The 24565-nt window shown below is 42.3% G+C and overlaps 1 protein-coding gene across 1 annotated transcript in view; it reads left to right on the top strand.

Moving 5' to 3' along the window:
- Positions 1 to 14202: 14202 nt before the first annotated feature.
- LOC311151158 (ovostatin-like) overlaps positions 14203 to 24565 on the top strand; it is a gene marked incomplete at its 3' end in the record, with an annotated part of 28928 nt that continues 18565 nt past the window's right edge. Inside the window, exons 1-13 of the mRNA XM_084201392.1 lie at positions 14203 to 14359; positions 15886 to 16069; positions 16713 to 16869; positions 17631 to 17683; positions 18172 to 18192; positions 18954 to 19122; positions 19786 to 19870; positions 20562 to 20679; positions 21306 to 21426; positions 21655 to 21764; positions 22627 to 22785; positions 23538 to 23762; positions 23975 to 24032. Of these exons, the coding sequence (XP_084057518.1) occupies positions 14295 to 14359; positions 15886 to 16069; positions 16713 to 16869; positions 17631 to 17683; positions 18172 to 18192; positions 18954 to 19122; positions 19786 to 19870; positions 20562 to 20679; positions 21306 to 21426; positions 21655 to 21764; positions 22627 to 22785; positions 23538 to 23762; positions 23975 to 24032 (1525 nt within the window). The 5' untranslated portion in view covers positions 14203 to 14294. The remainder of the gene's footprint in view (positions 14360 to 15885; positions 16070 to 16712; positions 16870 to 17630; positions 17684 to 18171; positions 18193 to 18953; positions 19123 to 19785; positions 19871 to 20561; positions 20680 to 21305; positions 21427 to 21654; positions 21765 to 22626; positions 22786 to 23537; positions 23763 to 23974; positions 24033 to 24565) is intronic.

The following is a 24565-nucleotide window of genomic DNA, read 5'->3' as shown; positions in this document are numbered from 1 at the left end:
ACACACTCTCCAGAGCCTTATGTGACTATAAATCAGTTGGCTTCTTCAAGCTGCACCAGCAGAGAAATTCCATGTGTGCCCTCTGTCAAAATGAAGATTTCTAACAGTGAAAATAGTTATGGTCTGGCTTTGACAGACAGTATTTAATAAACTAGTGGAATGAAAGCAACTTTATTTGAATTTTAAGGTGGAATGAATTTAAAAATCTATTGAAGATCCCATTCTAACATATTGTTACAAAGAAGTTGAATGGATAAACGAGTGCAATACATAAAAGTCAAAGCAATTCATTGAATCAGTTCTTGGAGAAGGCAAAGATTTCTTCCTGTGTGTATGGAAAAGGAATTATAACCCTGACCATTCGCCAGAATGCCAGATCAGGGATTAATACAGTAAACTTCCCTCTCTGTCCTTCACACCATTATGCTAAATAGACCTCTTGAAAAGGAGCAGGGATGAAATAGATCAGTCTCATCAGAAAAGGAGTGACCACATCCCAGTCATTTCTGGAAAGAACACTTCAGCATAGTTCAAGAAGGAATACAGCCCTTATTCCACCTTATTTCTACATCTGATGGCATATTATCTTTACACTACATGCTGGCAACCTGACATATTTTTCTAACAAGCTCAAAACCAAATGCAGCGGTAAAATTCCGGCACCAGTAAGTTCTAATTTTAATGTCACCAAAGTTTTTCCCAGTATCTGAACTTTGGACACCTTTTCCTTACTCTGGACATTTTTTACCCAATTTTAAATATTGTAGAATGAATTCTACTTCGGACTGACTGGCTCAAGCCCTCAGACTGTGCGCTCTTGCCACATCAGCAGCAATATTATTGCACAATAGCAAAATGATCTGATGAGTTTTTCATAGTGACTGATTTATGAGACAATAGTTTATTTTCCTTGAGAGATAAGAAAGAAATAAACAGGATCTAAACTTTCTTCCTGCAAACATTTACTTATGTTCTACACTTCATTTATCAGAGTGGGCCAGTTGACATCAGACACTCATGCACACAAAGTGCATGAATATTATCACTAGCACAGGGGGGCAAAAACTAAGTGAAAGCCCTTAGGCAAACAGTTATATATATTCAAGTGGGTGGTTAGGAAGTCACAGCTTGTCAGCTGAGCTCTGGTACTTGGCTTGTGCATGTCCTTAATGTGCAAGAGCACAACTCCACTTTGACACGAGCGGTGGAGGAGAGATTTAAGCACGAGCATCTCCCAGGGCAGTTGATGAGCACCAAGAGCAGGAACATGCACAGTGATGACAGCTCAACAGCAAGCAGCATCTCAGTAAAGGTCAGCAGAGATGTGCTGCCAAACCCTCTGAACCACCCTTCTTCAAACCCGCTTTCCAAAGGTCACCACTGCAAGTGATGGGAGGATTTGTGCAGGGGATGGAGAGTGTGTTTCCATTTTAGTTCAAGGATCTGCACAGATCTTGCTGTAGGCTTTGGGAAAAGACCTGTAGATCCCTTGAAAAATAAATCTTTATTTTATCTCAGCACTGCCTCTTTCAAGAAAGAGCAACACTCAAAAGATTTGCACAACTGAAGTGATTACTGAAATTCCTCTGAAGCATTTATTAGAAGAGAGTGAACCCTTGACTAGCAGGAAAAATTTTAAAAGATTACATAAAAAACTTTCTCTTTACAAATTGGGGTCTCTGCTGACCCAAATTTGAGAAATGCCACACAAACTAACATATTTCAGTGTTGAATGTGTTATAGAAATATGTCAGCTTGTCTGGGTCTTCTTCATTTATGGAGGCAAAACCAATTCTTCAGAAGCAAAAGCAAGATATGAGTTTTATTTAACAGGCCATCATGGAGAGGAAGGACAACAGTGTCAGCCAGTGCTTTGTTGATACAAGATGCGTATGTGCTGAAAGAGAATCGTTTTGTGCCTTCCTACAAGAGGCCTGGAAGGGCACAATAAACAAGCCTGACAGCACTCAGGTCTAAGAGTGTGCTGAATAAACCTGAGTTGGGTGAATTACAATAGCTCATTTGTTAGAAACACAGAGGTGCACTCAGAGGGACAAAACAAAAAAATAATTCTTGGCACCATCAGGGAGCACACACCAGTCTGTGACAGGATCAATCTCATAACAGATCTCTTTAAAAAAAAAAGGACAAAGACTTTTTCAAAGGAGGTTTGAAAAGAGAGGCAGCTCCAAAACACTCATCATAGATCCTGGAAAGGACTTAACTGCACATAAAACTGGGCTGTTCAGTTCTGGTGTGCCCATCATGAGAAGGATGTGGACCTGTTGGAGCGAGTTCAGAGGAGGACATGCAGATGATCAGAGGGCTGGAGCACCTCTGCTATAGAGATAGGCTGAGAGAGTTGAGATCGTTCAGAAGGCTCTAGGGTCTCCCTGGAGCCTTCTGAACAATTTGAATAGCTAATGAGGCTCCCTTTGAATAGGTAATGAGGCTCCAAGACAGCTGGAGTGGGGTTTTTGATAAGGACATGGAGTGATAGGACAAGGGGCATCAGCTTCAGTCTGGCAGAGGAAAGGTTTATATTAGATATTAGGAAGGAATTCTTTCCTATGAGGATGGTGAGGCACTGGCATGTGTCTCTCAGAAAAGCTGTGTCTGTTTCATCCCTGGAAGTGTTTAAGGCCAGGTTGGATGGGGCACTGAGCAACCTGGTCTGCTAGGTGTCATGCCTACCAAAGGCAAGGGACTCAGAACTAGATCATCTTTTGTGCCCCTTCCAACCCAAACTGTTGTGTGATTCTGATTCTATGATTATGTACTGCAGGAACTGAAATGTGGAAATTATTATTATCAATAATTTTAAGCACCAGACAAAATAATTTTGTTCACCTCTGAACTTATCCCAAATTTTGGCAGAATTTTCCAAAAAGCTTCGGTGGGAAGGTTTAGGGCAGGTGAGGAATGTAATGTAGTCTAAACCTACCCTCCTTCAGCTTAAGACCATTTCCCCTTGTGCCATCACACTCTGCCCTTGTGAAAAGTCTCTCTCCAGCCTTCTTGAAAGTCCCTTTCAGGTACTGGAAGACACTCCAGGGTCTCATACCTGTGCTGTCCTAGAGTGGGACTGGAAACCCTGGCTTTGGCGGGCGCTCTTGGTGCCGCTGGTGCCTCTGCTGCTGTAGCGTTGAGGAGCAGCAGCAGTGCCCCAGCAAACGTGTCAGCACCGAAAGTTGTGTCTGGCATTCAGCATCCCCCGGCGCCGCTCCGTGTAGCCACTAGATGGGGCGAGGCACCCGCCCGGCAAACGCCGAGCGCCGCGGTGCTCCCAGGGCAGCCCAAACCCGAGCCCATCGCGCCTGGCTCCCGCGGAAAACAGCCGGGCAGGACGCAGTGCTGACCTTCACCCTTCCACTGCAGCCTGCAACCCGCTCCACCAGCTGCGGGGTGTGCGCTCTCCTTCCCACCTCAGTGTACATAGCGTTGTTTGCTCGTGTCAGATTCCAGCTCCAAAACGGAAAATGTCCAGCAACTGCTCTCACAGAAAAACTGCCAGGCCAGAAAGCTGTTGCATGCTTTTTTTCTTTTTTTTTTCCCTCATGCAGGCTGTAAACCACCCCAGAAACAGTGGGGCCATGTGCTTTCCTTCTCACTTTAATGTGCAATCCTGGTTTTTTAATAGCCTGCAACCAAGCTTGAAAATTGTAAACGTTCATGGGTTGCTCCCACACAAAAGTGCCAGGACAGAAAATTCTTGGTGTCTTTCATTCTCCTATTGCAGCCTGTAAACTGCTATAGTTGTTGGCATGTGGGAGCCCAGGAAGTTCCTCTGGCTGCCCTGGAGGGCTCAAGACCCTGCCCAGGGGGCTCAGAGGCCTTGGCACAGAGCCCAAGACCCCTGTGCCTTTGATTTAGCCCTTTGAAAAAATTACCAACCTTAATGTAAAGGATTACAATCCACAACAGTTTAAGTAGAATGATAGTGAATTTATCACAGGGTGAAAAAGTAGATTTTGGGGTTTCTAGAATGAGGGTTCAGGGGGCAAGATGGAGGAATCTGAGCGTGTCCAGCCTTTCTCCTTCTTCTTCTTGGCCTCCATCTTCTGGGTGATGTTGGCACTTTTAGACTGGTTTAGAGTAGAAGCTCACTGTCTAACATAGGTGATAGGTGTTGGAAAGTTATGGTAAACATTGTATACGTAGTTTTTAGTATAAAGACATAACACCGCCCCAGGGGCAAGGAGCGTGCCTCTGTCTGTCCTGCTGAGCGGACCTCGGCAGGACAGGAGAAAGAATTTTATTAATAAAATACAATAAACAACCTTGAGACCAAGAAATTAAGAGCCCTGACTCCTTCTTCAAGCACCGGGCTGGGGGAAAGAGACTTTTTAACGTTTCTCGGGGTCACTCTGACCAGCTAGAGACCCCAGGATTGGTAAACTGCACTCCCAGCACCAGCTAAGATCCCAGGCGAACTCACCCAGTACCACAAATCATTTGAAACTGAAAAAAAATGTGATTGTACACTTAAATTAGGAGGGCAAGTGCATAGCTCCAGTGTTGGTGCTGCAGTTTGTAGGATGCACAGGGAAAGAGCAGGCTACAGCAGGAAGGTAAAGGTCAGCAATACCTTTCTGATTTGTCACCTATTGTTTTGGAGTCCTCACCAGGTATTTTTAGTATCTGAGCTTCTTTGGTGTTGAGATGCATTTAGCTGGCTAGGCCAGTTCATATGCCCATCTGGAGGCACTGTTGAAAGGCTTCCTGGTGATGGGTATGGCCAGGAACAGCTGTTCTGTCCCCTTTTGTGTTGGAGCAGTCACCAGGCATTTTCAGTTTTGACAAAAAGCCACCTTTTCAGTTTTGAAAAGCACACCTTTTGTGTTAGAGCAGTCATCAGGCATTTTCAGTCTGGAGCTCTATCTCTGTTGAAGTCAGAGAGTGTGATTGTGCACTTAGTTATCCAGGCAAGCATGGAGCCTCTAGTGTTGGTGCTGCTGCTGAAAAGCGACAGGGAAAAAAGCAAAAGCCAGTAAGACCCTTCAGGCACCTTTCTGTGCAGCCCTCACCAGGTATTTTCAATTTTGGATCTGTATTTGGGGAGAGCTGCAGAGAGTCAGGGTGCATTTAAGTTCTTCATCTTGACTTTGTAGCCTTTCAAGAGGCTCAGGTGATAGTGATGATTAGGGGTTAAAGACAGAGCTCTGGTTAGGCTGAGACTAGAAAATGGGCTGTCAGCAGCAGCAGCTCTCAAGGCTGGCCAAGTCTTTTGAGTAAGCCTCAGCTGGCAGCTGGCCTTTTCCTCGCTGGTTCTGGTCATCACCTCTTGCTAGTGGTTAGGTGTTAGAGCAGAGAGAGAACTCTGGTTTTGTGGCTTTGGGCGGGAATGCCAAGGAAAACCGAGGCCTAACAGCAGCTTTTGGACTTGTCAATTCTTTGTGCATTTAGTTTGTCTTTGCTGGTCTGTGCATTTTCACCACACCCATGGCCACCACTCCCGATTCCTGACAGCCCCGGGATGGCTGGGGACATTTCAAGAGCTGTGCATGATTGCTCATTAATTACTAGTTAGTCATCCAGAGACTATAATCCCGAGCTGATACTATTCCTGCACACCTTGTTACTGTGCTTCCCTAGGCTTGGAGAAGACTTTACTGCAGAAACATCTCCAAACCAGCCCTGCTTTGGTCTGTGGTTGGAAGACCTCATTCCCACCTGCTCAAGCAAGTCCTGAGCTATGCAGCTGGACTTGTTCTTGTGTTCACTCAGGATCAGCTATTTTTATTAGCTCTTAGGGAGCCTCTACTGGGGTCAGAAGGCTGCAACACAACAGTGTTATCCAGGATTTTAATAACTGTACATCTGGCATTAACAGGAGCGCGTAGACAAACCCTCCTTGTACTGCAGCACCAGTACCCAGAAAAACTGGTTGTAGACTGGAAAGGTGACATAGGCCATTTCTTGGTGTATTCAGTTTTTCCTTAAACATCAGTGGCTCAAAGCATTTGCTTTTAGCGTTGATTGAACTGTATTCACTGCTTTGAGAGAGATCATTTTCAGATTCAGATTCAAGCACACAGAAAATCAGAGCAATTACTAATATAAGTGAAGGGAATGGGTCTTGATTGTACAATTAAAGGCACTTTAAGTAAAGATACATTTTAAAAAATGCAGGTTTGGGCCACACCTAGACTTATTGTCTTTTTGTTGCAAAGGTTTGACATGATTCTTGGCTACAAAAATGTAAAACCCTATGCTGCCTCCAGAGACATGGTCTTCAGTGTAAGGGCTCCCCATGTTCAGTCATGCAGTTGCATGTGAGGATCTCTAGGAACACTGAATACAAATTATACCTCAAAGCATTCCTTTGTTAATTTATGGTGTTTTTTTTTTTTTTTTTTTTTTTTTTTTTTTTTTTTTTTTTTTTTTTTGCCATACTAATCAGCTGGGAGTGCTTAGAAATTTCTAAGATTTACATGGGTAAAGAGAGAGAGACTGGGACACTGGTGCTTCTGCTCATTTTCTTTTCTTCCTAGGAGAAGGCTGGAATAATGAGTTTATGCAGAAGTCTGCAAATAATGTAACATGTTTTCAGGCTCTAATCATGTCTTCAACATCTCTCCTACTGAAATGTGTTCCCTAATCAGACAGAAGACAGAGCCCTGTTCTTGTGCTTGACTCCTTAAACGTGTGTTTCAAAGGACACAGTGCAGAAGAGTGTTAAGGACAGCAGAATTTGTCAGCCAACAGAGGTGAAATTCCTGGTGCAACTCGTAGTGAGGTTGGGGTTGCTATTCCTAGTAGGGACATGCACACACACCACAGATACACATAAATGCACAGCCACCACACAGATCTTCTACACAGACACACACATCACTCCCATGATGCCAAATGGCATCAACAGCTGTCAGGGCTTTGCACCACCAAAAGTGATTCTCCTAGAAAATGCAATGTCCTCAGAGGAATGACCTGCAGCATGATCTTATTGGTTGGAAAAAGCGAGATGGACCCACAAAGTGATTTGATCTGCAGAGTCTTTGGTCCCTGGTCACCGGGACAATGACTGGCTCTTCAGAAAAATGAGGAGGAATACAAAAGACTTATTTGTGCTGCCTGAAGAGTCACTCTTAAAGCCTTCTCCAGATTAGTTAAAGCCTGCAGATTAGTTAAACCAAGAGCTGCCCCTTGCAGAATTTCAGCAGACAGCAGAGCTGGTGCATGTGACTTGAAACTGCACGTGGCAGATGTTTCACATCACCAGAAGAAAGCCTATGAGCTTTCGTTAGGTTGAATCATCCCTGGAAAATGTTTTTTACTAAAAGGAAATCTTGCAAGGCCTGTCTTGGAGCCATTACTTATACATTGTATAAAAGACTGGAAAAATAAGGTCACATACAAAGAGGGATCACCTCACTTTACATAAGATCTCTTCTGTCTTTGACCTACCAATTCTCCTCAACCACTGGCAGCACGTAAAAAACATGTTAGCTGGCTCTCAGGTTCTGCATTAGGTGATCTGGTCTTTGCAGTGTTTACAGTTTGAAGTTCCATTATCAAGGTGCCTGGTTACCTGCATGGCATAGTCCCCTTGTCTTTTTGTTTCTTTGGACATTGCATCTGGGGAACAGTTGCCCACACGTGCTTGTTTCAACTCAATTCTAGCTGATGCTCTAGAGTGAGCAGATCATTCCTGGTGCATGGAGCAGCTGCAGCCTCAGCCCGAGCAGACCTTGTGGAATGTCTATTGGCAAGGATCAAAGGGTCATTAAGGCTGGAAAACACTTCTGATATCATCTAGTCCAACCTCTGACTGGCTGCTTCCTTGTCAACTAGAACGTGGCATAAAGTGCCACGTCAAGTTATTTCTGGAGCACCTCCAGGGATGGTGATTCCACCACTTTCCTGAGCAGTTCATTCCAATGTTTAACAACCCTTTCCACAAAGAAATTCCTCTTGATGTCCATCCTGAATCTCCCCTGTACAACCTGGGTCCGTTTCCTCTCATCCCATTGCTGGTTGCCTGGGAGAAGAGATCAAGCCCCACCTGGCTACAGCCTTCTCTCGGGCAGCTGTAGAGAGAGAGGAGGTCTCCTGCTAGCCTCGTTTGCTCCAGGCTAAGCAACCCCAGCCCCAGCCACTCCTCACAGGAGTGTAGACCCTGTAGACCCTTCACCAGCTCCATTGCCCTTCTCTGGCATGCTTCAGCACCTCAATGTCCTTCCTGAACTGAGGGGCCCAGAACTGGATTGACTCAAAGAGGTAAAATGTTTTTGGGGTATCAGTCTCAGTTTCCTAGGATTGCAAACTCTTGCTTTGACTGGTAGAGTCTGGGTGTTTCTGAAAGGGTAAAACCAGAAGAGGATTCCATGAAATAGGAGGGGTTTGAGTGGACTAGCGTGGGGGCTCACGTACTGCTGTCTTTAAAACACAAAAAGATGTAAAACCCAGATGAGGTCTTTTAACTACAAGGAGTGGGAGATCATTCAGAGCCTCAATCTGGTGTGGACTGATTCATTTTCTTTGTGTCAGAACACAAATTTGAGATGATGACATTTCAAAAAGGAAGCTCTCAAATAAGCTCCTTTATTTTAACGCCATTTCTCTCTGGGTGCTTTAAAGCCTGGTGAGTCAGTCTGCCCATGCTGACCTAACACGCAGAACAATATGAATAAGGGAGCAAGGAAAACAGTGAAAACAGGAAAGATTTTCTACTGAAGTAAAAATTACTTTTACTCCTTAAAAGGCTCACTGTCACACATTTTTGTCCTTTGTGATCAAATGAAATATATGCTCGTGGTTCCTTATGACGATGGTCTGTAACAATCAAATCTTAGAGCTGGATATATATTTTTTTTTAAGATTTTGAGCTAATTCGGAGTGTCAGCAACATAATTACTGCATAAAAATTGCCTTTTTCATGTATTGTTGGGTATTTTGTTTTATGATAAATGAATTTTTTATATCAAGTTGTCAATTTAAAAACATTAATATTCATTAAAAATTAGATTAACTAAACCAGAAAGTAACAGTACTTCTTGTTTGCACTGTTCCTGCACTCTGCTTGACCTCATCTATTCTTCCATTTTATGGCCCCATGGGTTCTCTGGCAGGCTTCCTATTTCTGTTGTTTCTGAAGAAAGACTGATGACTGGTTTTGATTGTCTTTGCTGGTCTTCTTTAAACTTCCTTTTTCTTAGCCTGCCCTGCTATGTTCACACTATCCAATTTTCATCATTTAGACACAGAAAGCATTTTTCAAGGATGTCCGTGTACATTACATTACTTCATAGATAAAGAAAAATGGTTGGTATTTCAAGTATTGGTATTTCATGACATATGGGGCTGTAATGATTTTTCAGAAGCAGAACTAAAATGCATTCAAGAAATATGGTGTTGAAAGCTTATCAGTTTATTTACTAATTCTCTGTAAAAAAGACCTTTCAGGTATTCAATAGTTTATGGTTTGCTCTTCTCAACAGTGTTACAATTACCTGATCTTTACTACTACAGAAAATCAGCAATATCAGAAAAATGTTCCATCCATTCAACATGAAAGTATACAGAATACTCTACCAACCACACCGTGGCCTCTTGCCAACGAACATTCTGAGAAATACTTTCACTTGCAAACCTAAAAGCTTGCAGAAAAGGATGTGCCTTGGAAAAATAGGAGACTGTATGGGAAAATTTATGCAAAGTATGTAAACTTTAGGACATGCACAGCTCTTTTCAGAGATATATTGGCTTTTTAAAACAAGGTGTTTCATCACAGAGCATTTGATGAATGTGTTGTGGCGAAGCATATATCAGATTATCATTTCCTGAGAAAATCACAGTCCCGTAAGTAGCATGGGACTGTTGTGGGAGTGTTTGTCTAAGTCAAATGGAAGCTGGGGCTCTGATCCCATATCCATTTCTTTCAGGTAAAGAAACCAGGCAATGAAACAGGTATTGTAATGTGTGAGGTGTGGTGGATTGACTATACGTCATCTCAGGTGAGGTAATGACTTAGAAAGTACTTACAGTCCTTGCTGTGCAGTGTTATGCAAATATAAAGTGAAGCCATAGAGCAGAAATAAGTAATTATACATTACTCAGTCTTCTGGAAAATCCAAGGCCTCGCTGCTAAAAGCTGCTCATATTTCTCATTAACTTCCTGCTGATTCTCTGACAAAAAAGAAAACGGGCATGACTTAGATCCCTATTGACCAGGAATTTGAAAGTCTCAGCTCTACATTCAGATTATGCAGCATTCTGCATGCCAGGTGGATAGTGTTCAACTGCTTTATTTTCTAATTTGTGACTGTATCTAGTGCCTAGATTCTGCACATACAGATATGGGCATTTTGGGACAGTGTAGGGGTATTTGGCATGGCCTGCAGAAGCTAATTGGGGTATTGTGTGTGACTAGACACAGCCTCACAGAATGCTCTGTTAGAGCAGCGTACATGCTGAACACTGAAATACTCACAGAAAAGGAGTGGATTCAGCTTTGGTTGAAAAAAGTCACATTGCTCTGGCCTGTATGTGTGCCCAGTTGGAAAGAGAAAAGAAGGTAAGTCCATTTAGTCTGAAAAAATGGATTGGTGTAAGAGTCGACATGAGGGATGCGGGACTCCAGGCAGCTCTCCAAAATGCAGTTTATTCCATCCACGAGGTTACAGCAGTCCAGGGTTGTGGGCAGCAGAGCCTGTGCCTACAGCTGTCAGCTCCAGCTGCAGGCAGGCCTGGAGACCCTTTGGTTTTGGTTACATTGCATTACATCCTTTTCTTTGCTGAGCATCTTAATACAGTAGAACCAATCTATCCCTTAACTATTACCTAGCCTATCATAACTGCTATCATTACCATATTCATGCTACTGTTCTCCAATCACTAAAAGTCAGTACATTACAGTTTAAGCCAGAAGTTGTTTCTCAGTTTTCTTGCAGTGGAAAATTCTGAGACCTTTTTTCTACTTGCCACATCAGCAGGCTTGTTTGCCTGTGCTATCTTCTTGCTTCCGAAAAACATCTTCTTGTTTGGGGTGGGTTTATCCTTTGCTCTAAGTCATAAAAACCCCTTCTAACTAACATACCCTTTGCCTTCTTGGTTATCCAGTAAGACTGGCTCAGCAATTCCTTTCTTCTATATCAAAACTTGCTTCCAACTCTATTCCTTCATCAGACTCCACATTCAAAAATCTTTCTGCTAAGCACACATATCTGTGAAACTTTCATGTCAAACTTTCATCCTTCCCAACAGATTGGCAAATTCAACTTTATTTGAAAGAAAAATAACTTGGGAAAAACACATTTTCAATCCAACTCTAGTCATCACTTTGACTCGTCTAGAGAAGGAATGGAGGGGTGGGGAAGTATGTATATATAAAATTGCTTAATAACAGAGAGCTAGTGCAGTAACTTTCTGAAGTCTGGATGAAGTGAGTTGAAGACATACTGATTTTCTGTCCAAAAGGCATGTGACACGACTCTACTTTGAAAATCAAGCATATATGTGTATTTGCATTGCTTTGGTCTTGAAGTTGACACTGCTCCTCATTTCATCAAATTTCTAGCCAGACTTTGATATCCAGTTACCTCTTTCCTTATGCCAATACAAAGCAGGTCTGCAGACTGGTTTAAGATTTCTGGCATCAAGGATCTTTCTGTGTGCCTTCTAACTGCTGCTTAGTGTGAGGTTCCTTATCTCTCCATGTTAAATCCTGTGCTTCTAGATTTATCTGCTCTGGCTCCTACTTTCTTAATCATACAACTGAAAACTTCTTTTTCCCTTCCTACCAAAGACACCTGGAATAGTTTCCTCCTTGCACTGTGATCTTAAGAATTATGCCTGTCTTGGTAGTGATGTGCTCTCTTCACAACATTGCTACAATACAAAGAGGTCCTCTGGAATCAGTAACTTCACTAAAGTAACGAATTCAATAGCTTGTTTCCAGAGAAACATGTGCTTTTTGATTGTTCTGGACATAGATTCTTCCAGGATTTCAGTTTTTCCAGTGCTTTATCTTTTTCTTTTATATGTTTTGTTGTTAAGAAGAAGGCCTTCTTACCATCCTGCTAAAGGCACACTGCACTTAAATAAAGGGTGAGCTTCTGAAGCAATTTACACCAGGACGATGGGGTTGTTTGCTATTTCCTCCACCCTCCTTGATTCTTTTTGCCTGTTACTTAGCACCTGTTTAAAGGGACAGATGGGGTCTGAGGGACTTCAAAGCTGCAAATATCTATGACATACTGTTAACTGTCTTCTGACATCATTTCAACTATTGCAAGCAGCTTCTTTCAGCAGTGACTGCCCTCTTTGCACGCCACATACCTGCCACACCACATTGTCCCTGTGAGGCCACCTCATTCTGGGAAGCTTTGTGTCATGTTTTTCACTAATAACACAGTGGGAATAGCTCCCATAGCTCCAGGAGCATCTTGGGCAGTTCCCTTTGTGTCCCAACTTGGTCATCATAAGGGTTTTAGGAAAGATGAGTAAGTAACCTGGTTAGGCACAGGTAGTTTTAAACATCAGCTATGCTGACGGGAAGAACAATTACATTTAATATTTAATTTATTATTTAATAATAAATAAGTGTGGCTGAATCATTAGCTAGAGAGTTGAAAGAACATATTTTACCATTAAAGCTGAAATTGGTGGAATCAGGCTTTTAACAGGCACACATCAATTTCTACACCACATTACCGTAGTAGTCCTCATTTCATATTCTTTACCTGAAATAGCTTCATGCCCTCTCTGCATCACTCAACGCCTTTTTCAGTGCCCCCAGCTCTTTTCAGTGTTCCTAATTACTCCTGGAGTATACTCAGCTTCCTCTTCCCATTCATTGTCTGCTTGGTTAAGATGACAAAGTGAAAAGGAAATTGCCTGTTACTTCCCCGGGGCTGCAGTTAGAGACTGCTGTTGTTTGGCCTACCTTATTTGGTTTTACATTGGCTCTTTGTTCCATTTCCTCTGTAAGGGTATGAATCCAATCCCTAATTACTAAAGATTATTTTGTTTCCTTGGTAGTATTATCAAGAGTAGTTTAGCCAACAGGTCAAGGAAACTGATTCTTCCCCTCTGTTCAGTGGTTGGGAGACCACAATGAAGTTCTGCACCCAATAAAAGAAAGGCACTGACAGGCTGAAGGGGTCCAGTGGAAGGTCACTGAGATGCTCAGGGACTGGACAAGCCTACAGAAGGAAGCAGTCAAATTTAATTCAGCCTGGAGAAACAAAGGCTATGTGGGAACATAATTTCAGTCTTCCACAATGTAAAGTGGGATTACAGAGAAGAAAGAGGCAGATTCTTCCTGGAGGTGCACAGTGAAAGGGCAAGAAAAAATGGACACTGGCTATAATTTGGGAAATTCTGATTTAAGGAAAAGAAGTGTTCACAGCATGGATGGTTAAGCATGGGAGCAGATATCTGGAGATGATGTGGACTCTCCAATCCTGCAGATACTCAAAACATGACCTCTTTGAAGCTAGCCCTGCTTAAAATGAGAGATTTGAGCACATAGTGTCAGATAGTGTCAGGAAGTTCCTTTCTATCTAACTTATTTTGTGATTCTCTATGTTAATTACTCTGAAACATCTTCTCAGATTTACTAAAATTTACCAATAGACTAACAAGTCATTTAATGGGGGGAGCAGGGATAAGGGGGGAAAAGTAGACTGACAGACAGATAAGTAAACAAATGCACTAATGCTATCAGATTCATTTCCCTAGAAATATACTTGTCCTGACCACTGGCAAAAATGGTAGACCATTAGCCAGCATCATTCCTTGCCAAATGTTAGCGTCTGCAGTAAGAAATCCAGATTATCATCAGGAGTTAGCTTTAGTGCTATTCTGAACGCAGCTGTTGCTGTATTGGTGTATTTTTACCCATCCTGGCTCCCATGCAGACGTGAAAAGGCAGTGTATTATGATTACTTCTTTTGTGTGATGTGTCTACAGGACACCTTTGCAGAATAAGGAAATCCTTAAGTAGTGGCAAGTTCTAACAAGTTGAAACATTAAGGAGTCTTCAGCCAATGACACGATAATCAAAGAGGTGAGCTTCAATGCAACAATCATATAGGCAGGAACCGGTTTGGCTTGCAATACCTCACAGAGGTATGTGAAATATGAGAGCTTTCCAAAGCCATTGTTTGGGAGTTCATGGAGTGTGAGAGCAGACAGTAGTGAGGAAATTGAACATATGCAAATTTTATGTTAATATCTTTTGTTAGACTGTGATTGAAGCCGTGGAGGAGGAGCACCATTTCAGGCCAATTTAAAAACCAGGGACAGGCTGTCAGGTTGAGATCAGTCTCTCTATTTCTTCATGCACAGACATGTGGTCAAGGATTCTTCTCTGTATTCTGTCCTTGAACTGGTTTCCCGTAGCGTCTTCTGAAACGTAAGTGGTCACACATTCTGTGTCTATATGATAGCGTATTTTATTGTATTTCCCACCAGCTTATTTCTTCTGGGACACTGCTATATGATAAACAGGATATTTGAGATGTAGGTCCTTAAATGTGATGTCTTGGAAGCAGATGACATTAAAGGATGGTTTGGAATGGTGCTCTCCATCATGAAACTGCTGTGGAATCTAGTGTGAATGACAGAAACCTGGAACTTGAGTAGCTGAAGTGTGATGTGCGTGGGTAAAGTGGCAAGGAGACTCAGGACTAGACTAACAAGTAATACTAATAATTAGGATTGATATGCATCAGCAGCACAGAGAGAACATGGTGTATGGGGAGGTGCTAGAGACCAGGAAGTGGCTGGGACTGAAACCAATTCATATTAGCACTGTCAGTGTCCATGGCTTTACACAAACAGAAAATTTCAGCCACAGTATTCAAAAATATACCAACATTATAGCTTAAACCCTTTTCTCAAAAATTCTAAAGAAAACACTTAGACAGCTTAGCTTCCTCCAATACATTGTTAATGTTAATACTTTTAATTTTGGTCTTTGAATTTCACGCAGCCTGAACTGGGCAAGTGAAAATGAAAATAAAGGCAATATGAGCTGGCAAAACTGTGGGGAAAAAAAAAGGGAAAGGATCAGATTAGAAAGAAAGATTATGTGATTCATGCTGTGCTACAAAACCAGCTCGTGAATTCTGTGATAAGTTATTTGGAAAGAGTAGTTTGGGCAGCAAACTGCTGGACAGCAGCAGAGTTTTAGACAAACATAGCAAATATGAAGGAATGCTTTTCAGAGGAAAAAACTCCAGGGAAGGAAGGCTGCCCTAATTATATAGAGAAAAAGTATAAATAAAAAACTTCTATGGAAGAAAGAAGCAAAGAAAACAAGACAGGGAGAAGCATGGAAACAGGAGCATGGAAACAGAACTGAGCATGCAGATTAGATTGAGCACCCCCTGGAATTTTCTGCTAAAATGGAAAAGCAAGATCACTTCTTGTGCATTAGGTGGATTGACTTATGTCAGTTCCTATCCAAGAGATATCCAGAGAATGAGAAATTTAAAGATTGTTGCAACCCTTAACTAGTATTTTTGTCATTGGTCCCAAGAAGAAGCTGAATATTGCTCCTTCAAATGGGGGGGCTGCAGAGGTTTAAGTGCACACCTAGGTCATGGGAGGACAAATGCAGCTATGCTTTAGCCACTTCAGTAATTGGAGCTGTGTAAACACCTGGAATGCAGAGGTGCAGTATCATGCTGGGTAAGGCACTGCACAGAATGATGCCAGTCCCTCAGCTCAGAAAGAACTGCGAGGGATTAAAAAGTTGACATTTGTACTTCCTTAGCATATCATTTAAAATCCATTGAAAGAAATTGAAATCCTTCAATTGGTTTGAGTAAGCTTTGGATCACGTCTTGCTTCACACCCATGGCACTGGCGTGGTATTTTTCTCTCCTGTTTGCTCTGCCTCTCCTGCATGACTGAGCTTTCTGGTTGGCCTTACAGGCAGTATGTGCTGCTGGTGCCGTCGGTTGTGCGGAGCGACGCTCCACAGACGGCGTGTGTGCAGCTGCACAGCCTCAGCGAGCCTGTGTCCTTGAGCATTGTCCTGGAATATGGCGCTGTCCAAAGGACTCTCTTTGAGGAGCCCGTGACAGAGAGTGACTTCTTCAAGTGCGGCGAGTTCAAGGTATTTTTTCTTTTGAAGCTACTGAAAAGGGTGTAGTAGCTAGAAATGATTCTGATTGCAATTATCCCTGTCAGTGAGGGAAAGAAGGCAATGTGTTTAAAATAAGATAAACTGTTGGAAAGGCTGACAAAACAGGAAAAAAAAGACCTATAGATTGTAGAAGGGAGCTAGAGAAAGACTTTCCATCTCCATTCCCAGAGTGAATAGGAAAAAAGCTTTAGATTGTTATCACATCCTTATGGAGCTGTTGAAGTATCAAGCAAGATGATGTGTCCCATATAGATCCCAGTTATTCCCTTTCCTGGCTCTGCAAGAAAAAGTGTCCCAAGGTGAGGTCTTCCAGAATGCATCAGGAGAAAACACTTCAGAATTAAAGGTATATGGCTGTGGCAACCTGCACATAAGCAGGGAAATGCAGAGGACAGAACTCAGCTTCAAATTTTATTACCTGATGACGCATTACAGGCCTTCCACAGCAGAAATTACCAGAAATTATCTCACTGACAAAGGTGGGGCTTCTCACAACTTTCTATAAACTGTTTATGACTCAACCTGAAAGTATCCTACTCTAAAACACTGGGCATCAAGGAATGTCAGCATGTCTTATTTACCGCTTTTCCTCTGGGATTTTGCTCCTCTCCAGGTTCCTCCTGCTACTTCTGATCCCCTGGCATTCATTTCCTTCTCAGCCAAAGGTGCCACAGTTGACTTAGCTGAGAGAAGATCAGTGGCAATTCAGAATGTGGATGGTGCTGTCTTCGTCCAGACGGACAAACCCCTCTACAAGCCAGGACAAACAGGTGGATGAAGGGATTGAGTCAGCTAGAATAGTGAGAAATTGAGTGAAAGGGTGGGCAAGGATGACAGATCCTTACTCTTGTGGAATGAAAATCTCATTTTAGTTTGGGATATCAAAGTTAGTGAAAAACAGAACCAATTCACAACAGTGCAACAAAATAGTAGAATTCATGTGTTTGTACTTTGTTAATTGCATATACAGGATCTTGGGTTCTGTCGGGTTTCCTTGAGGAGAGCCACATAAAAAGTATTTAATACATAAAAGTATTAAAAATACAGAAAATAATAGGCTAAGTTTGGAGCTAATAAAGTTAACGTAAAAATGAAGCAAGCACCTCAGTTCCTGTCAACAGCTCTTTCTCCTTAACTGTTGATCTATTTAGAAGTGCTGATTCCATCACAATACTTAAATTAAAGTACTAGCTGTGGTGGAGTTAGCTCTCTCTTTAGCCTAATTGTACTTTAGTCCAAGCAGGTAATAATTGAAGACATTTCTGCTGACATTTATTTTGGTTTTCTTTTTTGACCTGCTAAGATAATCCTTTCATATTCTCTGGGCACTCTTTAGTTTTCAAAAAAAGCCTGGTCAAAGCTCTGTATTGAAAATTATTTATCGCTGATAATAAAATAAATGATAGAGGCATCTGCGTGTGACACTTGAAGATCTGACAATTGGTGCCAGGTTGATGGGGCTAGACAGTCCTTCAGGTTTCTTTCAACCTTGAATATTCTGTGATCCTTTTTTGTCCTGGTTTCTTTTCAGTGATGTTTCGTGTGGTCACTTTGGACACCCAGTTGAGACCTGTTCAGGAGACGGTAAGTGTGAGTGATGGTCAAAACTTTTCAGGTACCCTCTTGAGGTACCTCCTCACTGAGACTCTATCACTTAGATATCGAATAAGAAGGGCCTGGAATAGGCTTCCTGATATTATTTATATTTTGTATTTTTTGTATTTTGTGTATTTGCTGTAACTCCTTACCTTTGCACTCCATCATTTCCCTGCCTTTGTAGAGAGCAAGGCTCTGAAAGCACTTGTAGAAATCTCTCACAGCACTCAGATTTTGTAGTCCCAGATAAATAGAAAAAGACTGGATATTTTTGCATAAAAAATTCACAAACAGGTTAGCCTCTTAGAATTATCTTTTTAATTACAGACAGGAGTTTTAAATTGTTTCCCTGGCCCAGTCTTCTCTATCCAGAAAAAGCTGTTAACAGTTTTCCTTATGTTCTAGCGTTTATCAACCTCCACTGTTAGATTATTGTTTTGATAATTTTTTTTCTCTCCCTTTATTTCCTCCTCCAGTACCCCAGAATCATCATTGAGGTAAGAGATACAACATGAAATTAAAGCACAAACTCCTTTGGGAAGACTGTGCTGCGCCATTTCCCATAGAGTCAGCAGCTGAGGGAGACTCATCCAGAGCACACCATTTAAAGCCAATGGATTTGAGGTTGAAGAGTGGCAATATCCTCTACCAGCGCCAGAGGAGGAGGAATCAGCAGAACTGGAGCTGTTAGTCAGAGGCAGTGTGGGGGTGCTGCTCTGCCCTTCCTTAGAGTTCAAACAGGAGTGCTCTGTCCAGGCTGACCTTGGGAGGACTGCAGCAAGTAACTGGTTAAATACCTCATTATCATACACAGGCATAAGAATGGGGACTTTCTGAAGTGCCATGTTCTCATGGGGATGGGCTAACAATGAATCATCTTCTGCCACATTTCACATCACGTCTCCAGGCATTTTCTGAGAGAGGCCAGCATAATATTCCTGCTTTACAAAGGCATCTGAGTCAGAGAGATTTATGCTGCAAGTGTTCTAGGTAGGCAGCCTGTGTCCCATACACAGCCTATGTCCCAATCAGGAACTGTTTCTGAATGATCTGAGTCCGTCTGTCAGTGTAGCTAATTCCCAGTTAAACATAAACTTAGTTTTGTTAAATCCACAAGCAGAGATGGAAAGTCAGAGCGCACGTCATCAGCCCCAAAGCACTCTTAGCCTGTGACTCATTTAGCCAATATGTCTGAAGACAGGCTTTGAAAGAAGGCAAGAAATGGTGATAAAGGTTTTGCTACGTCTCTTTCTTCCAGGATCCAGAGCAAAACAAGATCTTCCAGTGGCTGGAGGTGACATCGAAGCATGGAATCGTCCAGCTCTCCTTTCCACTAATCCCAGAGCCTATTCTGGGGACTTACCAAATTACTGTGGAGACAAAGTCAGGTGAAAAAGAGTACCAGTCCTTCAGAGTGGAGGAGTATGGTAAGCAAGGCTCATTAACTACCCTGTACTAGCAGTGAGGCTCTGCTTAAGTCAGATAAAAGCTACTAATGCAGAGTTTAAGTCCTTTGAATTCTCCTCATCATGCCTGGAAAATAAAGACATGGAGAGAGCTGGGTGGACTGGTGCATGAGAAACAGGCCTTTCCCAGCTATGGGACCTGGGATAAAAGATAAGTTGAAGAGAGATGGTGTCAGCAATCTATTTGATTTGGTTATTTCACTTAATCTGTTGCCTTTCTCCTTCACTGCAACTGGATTGCATAATAACTTTTGTTCTCCAGAGCTTAACTAGTTTGGGACATTGGCATTACTCATTTTTCTCTAAGAAAGGAGATTAAAGTGACTTACCATGAGTTTTGCTGTGACTGTTACAGTTATTAGGATGATTATTATTTAATTTTACAGAGGTTACTCATCGTGCCACAGAAGGTTATTTTTTTCTGCTGTAATATACTACAGCCAGTTCCTAGTTAGGTTCTTCTTTGATCCATTTCCTCTCCCTTGTTGGTGAAAATGTCTTTGCCAACTGTGGTTTTTTTAACTGTCTTAAACACACACACACACACACACACACACACACACACACACACACCTGTGTATGCCATGCAATTGCTGATCAGTCATATTCACATTACATTCTCAGTGCTGCCAAAATTTGAAGTGACAACCACTGGGCCAAAGACGATTTCTTTCTTTGATGAAGAAGTCAGGGTGACGGTTTGTGGTTCGTAAGTATCAGAGCTGAAGACAGCACAATTTTGCACAACAAATGGTACTGGATGGTGTGCTCTGCTGGGAAGCAGAGATCCTGCTGCTGGCTTAGAATGTGGCTTAGAGCAATTCCTTTAGCTATGGCTTTCATGATATAAAATACCATGAAAGTCATTATATTCTTCTCCTATGAGTCTATGATATTCTTCCCCTGCTACACAGCAGAATTAAAACCGGGAGATTTTGTGTGTGTCCAAATCAAGCACTTCCTACTTGCTAGCTGGTTTTTTTATTATTACAGAAAATGAGAGTTTATCATTAAAATTGCTGGATGTGGTCCTGCCAAAGTGCAGGGTGCCAGGAGCTAAAAGGGTGAATAGGGTCAATATGTTCTGCTTTGTTGTGTAAGGTACCAATGAGAAGAAGGTGCAGGGAATGGTATCCTGAGTCCAGCACTGCCTTCCAGCTTCAGGCCTTAAAGAATGATTGCACCAAAACTATGGTGAAACAGGGTTTTTTTAACAAAATGGCAGAAACAGCCTAAAAATAGTAAAGGGAATTCTACTAGGGCTGACTGTAATTCCCAATTTCTCTTCTGTCTGTGCTCTGGATACTGAGGAGGGATTTAGAGTCTGCATTACTCTGCAACTTTTGCAAGTCTCGTGTGAAATCCACATGATTGAATTCTCGTGTTTCCTCCTCTCCTAGGTACACTTATGGCCAGCCAGTGCAAGGGAATGCCCAAATTAACGTGTGTCAGCAGCGCTTTTATAGTCCAATGTGTGTACAAAACTGGAAAAAAACCTGTGAAGCTGTCACTGGGCTGGTATGATACATAACAAGTCTTTTCTTCCCTGTCAGCTTTACTAGCCATGTAGCACAGTATTCAGTGGCCTCATTAATTTCCAAGGGAACACCAGAGAGACAATCTCAGTGGTGTGGTTTTTCTCACTATCTCACAGGCAACGCTGAAAGACCTCACTAAAAGACTGATTTTTCCCCCAGAAAGAATCAGTAGGAAGGAGGGAAGCTTATGAAACTGTAAATTTGTAATAATTTCTGAAACACTGGGGCTGTGTTCTTACCAAATCTAATCAACAGAACTCTGCTGGGAGTCTTTGACAACACTTTATTGTGAATGAATGAATAATTTGTCCACTAGCTCCAACTCAATGTGCTGTGGTCACGGAGCAAAAGCATCGTGCAAGATGGGTTTAAGAAGGAGCATGAGCATAGAGAAGACTAGAGGGGATAAGGAGAGAAATTTCCAGGTGCTAGAGTAAATAATATTGAAACATCTGGGATTGAAACATGAGTCATCTGGGATAGGAGCTGGGGAGCAAGAAATGTAAGGTAGGCAGGGAGCTCTTCAGAGATGCACTAAGACATAATGAGGAGCAATTTTGCAAGCCTTGAGAAAAATGGGTTTTCCCCTTTGTCCTGCTATTTCAGCTGGGAAAGGATGGCTGCCTCAACAGTGTCATCTCCATCAAAAAGTTCCAGCTGTACCGCAGCTATGCCATGATGTATGCCAGCCTCAACATAGAAAGCATCGTCACTGAAAATGGGACAGGTAACAGCAAGTGGGCATTGGGAGTAACTGATGAAAGCCAATGCATGGATCTTCCTGAGAGGAGTCCCCTGGATCACCATCTGTGTGGCAAACAGGCAGCAATTATGGTTTTCTTTGTGTAGCTCTCCCTCCAGAGCATCACTGCTCCATAGAGCTTATCAAAAGAAACAGCTTTCTGCCCGTGTCTGATCTCTGTTTCCTCTCCTTTGTGCTGACTGTGTCTCACAGGTATCCAGATGAAGGGCTATGACTATGTTTCAGTCAACCAAGGAAATGACCAAGTGCTGTTCAGGAATATGGATTCCTATTACAAGAGGGGAATTCCTTACCATGGTGAGGTGGGTACATGAGAGGATACATTTAGACCCAAACTCCCTAAGATCCAGCATGATGATCTCCGTGTTGTCCCATTTATGGCTCTCACCTGAATGTGCTGTCAGCTTCCCAAAATAATGCTGCAAACATAACAGACTCTATAGTTCTCTTGATACTCCTAGAAAAAAAAGAGAATTGCATCACACCTGACATGTCAGGGTCTCTTTTCTTCTATAGTCAGATGATGCCTAAAAAGTGAGTAAGTGGAAGGTGATATGAATGGGGAAGAGGAGCCTTCAAGAAAATTCTTCAGAAACAGTTATGCCTAAACTAAAGGTAGAATTCACCCTGTATTGCATCACACAATCCCAGAGATGTTTGCTTACAGCAGTACAGATATTGGAGCACATTCCTACTTCTTAGCAACCTACACGTGCAGGATGAACCAGGCACAAAAAGGGTGATGACCTGTACAGCATCATCATGACAGGCAGTGGAGACTGTGGGTGTGCACAGACAGGTAGGAGTTAAAAGGTGCTGCTGAGCTCCACAGTTTGCCTGTGGCCATGGAGTCATCTCCTTGTTTTAGGTGTGTTAATCAATGTTCTTCGATAAATATTCCTCCTCCCTTTGTGACACATAGCTTACTCTGCACTGATGGGAATTTCCCACTGATGGGAACTTTCCTGTTGCAGAACTCCCGCTCCCTCAAAATATTGAGCAGCATGTGCCTCTTCAATACATTTCACTCTTGATTTCTGCTCCCTGCAACAGTCCTCAGTTTAGGTGTTTAAGTGACCATCCTCTAGTAAACAGAGCTTTTCTTTTGTTGTTGCTGTTCTTTGGGGTTTTTTCCTGAATCCCTTGGGTATTTGTTGTGTTCAGATCACTGTGACAAACATGGATGGTGAGCCTGTTGCCAACAGCACTGTCCTGCTGGAGCTCAATGGAGATTATCTGGCCAAATACACCACGGACAAAACCGGCATTGCTGCTTTTTCCATTGACACATCCAACTTCTTTGATCCCAGTTTGAAGCTGACAGTAAGTAAACACTGGCTGCAATCTAATTAATTAATAGATACTTAATGGGAGAGAGGGTTTAGAAGGAATACCAGCAAACTCTGCAAAACTCGTATGAGAAAACACCAGTGCCTGAGAGGAGGCACACTGCCCCCCATCTGTGGTTTTAGGTTGTCAGGATCTTCAGTCCTTCCCTGCTTTTCCCTCCCCTTTAGAAGCTCTTTCTGCATTCATTTTCCTTCTCTTTCTTCTGTGTGTTAGAGGACCTTCCTCAGAGACTGCACTGCCTTCCCCATCTAGCCTTGGTGCGTGCCAGCTTCTTTCACTGCTGCTGACTGCTTCCCTGCATTTCTGCTGGCACAAACTCATGCCTGTTATCATCCCATGGTCTTCTTGTATTGTCACGCCTTTATTCTGGTGGGATGGAAAGAGCTGAGTAAAAATGTGTCATTTAGAACAATGCCATTCTAATTCAGTGTAAGTCCCAGCAGTTTATGCAACTGGTGCCAAACCTGAAGAAAAACTAAAATAACCCCCTTATTGCAACGTGCCACAGGCATCTGGATGCCTAAAGGTGTCCAGAAGGCCATTCACTCTTCATTGGTGAAACACAAATTTTTCACACCAGTTCTTGCTCATGGCTTAAACAGCCTCACAAAATCAGTTTCCCAACAGAATATTTTACAGAAAAGAAGCCTTTGCCTCTCACCTGCCTTGCATTTTCTTTTTTTTCCACACTGTTGATTCCACATGGATGGTTTTCTGTATCATAGGTCAAGCAGGCACCAGATGAATGTGCAGACTTTATCTGGGGGATTGATAACGAGCCCAAAGCCTCGTTCCTTGTCCGGCGCTTCTACTCCCGGACCAACAGCTTCCTGAAAATTGAGCCAGAGACAGAGAAGCTCAGCTGTGGCCAGCAGAGAACAATCAATGTTCACTATGTCCTGAACAGAGAAGGCTACGGCAATGCCACACACACAAACTTCTACTATGTAGTAAGTCCTAATGTTACCCCTAAAACACCTTTTTTTCAGCTTCTCTCAAACGTCCTGTAAGGCAGAAATCTCATGATCAGACAGTGGTTATGGATCGTGGCTCAACCTGATGGCCTTCAAGGCTTCTCAGAACAATACTCAAAATCAGTGATTTCATGGTGGAAGGGAGAAGGTGCTTTTGATCCCCTTTCATGAGACTTTTCTATGCCCAGGTGATGACACAAGGAAAAATTACTCTCAGTGGCCAGAAGCAAGTCAGCATTTCTGGTGGTAAGTGCCAGACCATATTACTATTCGTACTTTGGAGCACAGTAACTTTTGCAAGTGATGAAAGCAGAGAACTGTGGCTAAATCAAGTACTAGTCCCTAAATCCCATGACCTGTTACTGCTCACAGAATCATTTTCTTTTGCTGCGGCATCTAGCCAACCTCCCATATAATAATCAATTTTATCTTGTTAATAGAAACATATTTTGTTGTGATCAAACACAGGGAATGCAACCTTCATATGTTTTATTGTAGTATTTTATAATGCCATGCAGTATTTATGGTCTCCATGTGACATCCTAGTCATCACCAACTAAAATAATATAACATTTTAAAGTTTGGAATAATAGGTGTCCCATTTGAAAGGGATATTTAGTAGTCAACTCTTGAAATTCATTGCCCTTTCAGAAGTCTCCAAATACCCACAAATTACAGCAATCCTGACCTTTGTTCTTTCATTGTTAAAAATCAGTTTTCTTGCAGAACCTGGTCTATTTGCACACTTCAGGAGGTGGCTTAAGTAAAACTTTTTCCCT

The sequence above is a fragment of the Fringilla coelebs genome (assembly GCF_963513975.1).
Source record: "Fringilla coelebs genome assembly, chromosome: 2".
Classification (NCBI taxonomy): Eukaryota; Metazoa; Chordata; class Aves; order Passeriformes; family Fringillidae; genus Fringilla; species Fringilla coelebs.
The sequence above is the reverse complement of the archived record's forward strand: the minus strand, read 5'-3'. Positions and strand labels throughout refer to the sequence as shown.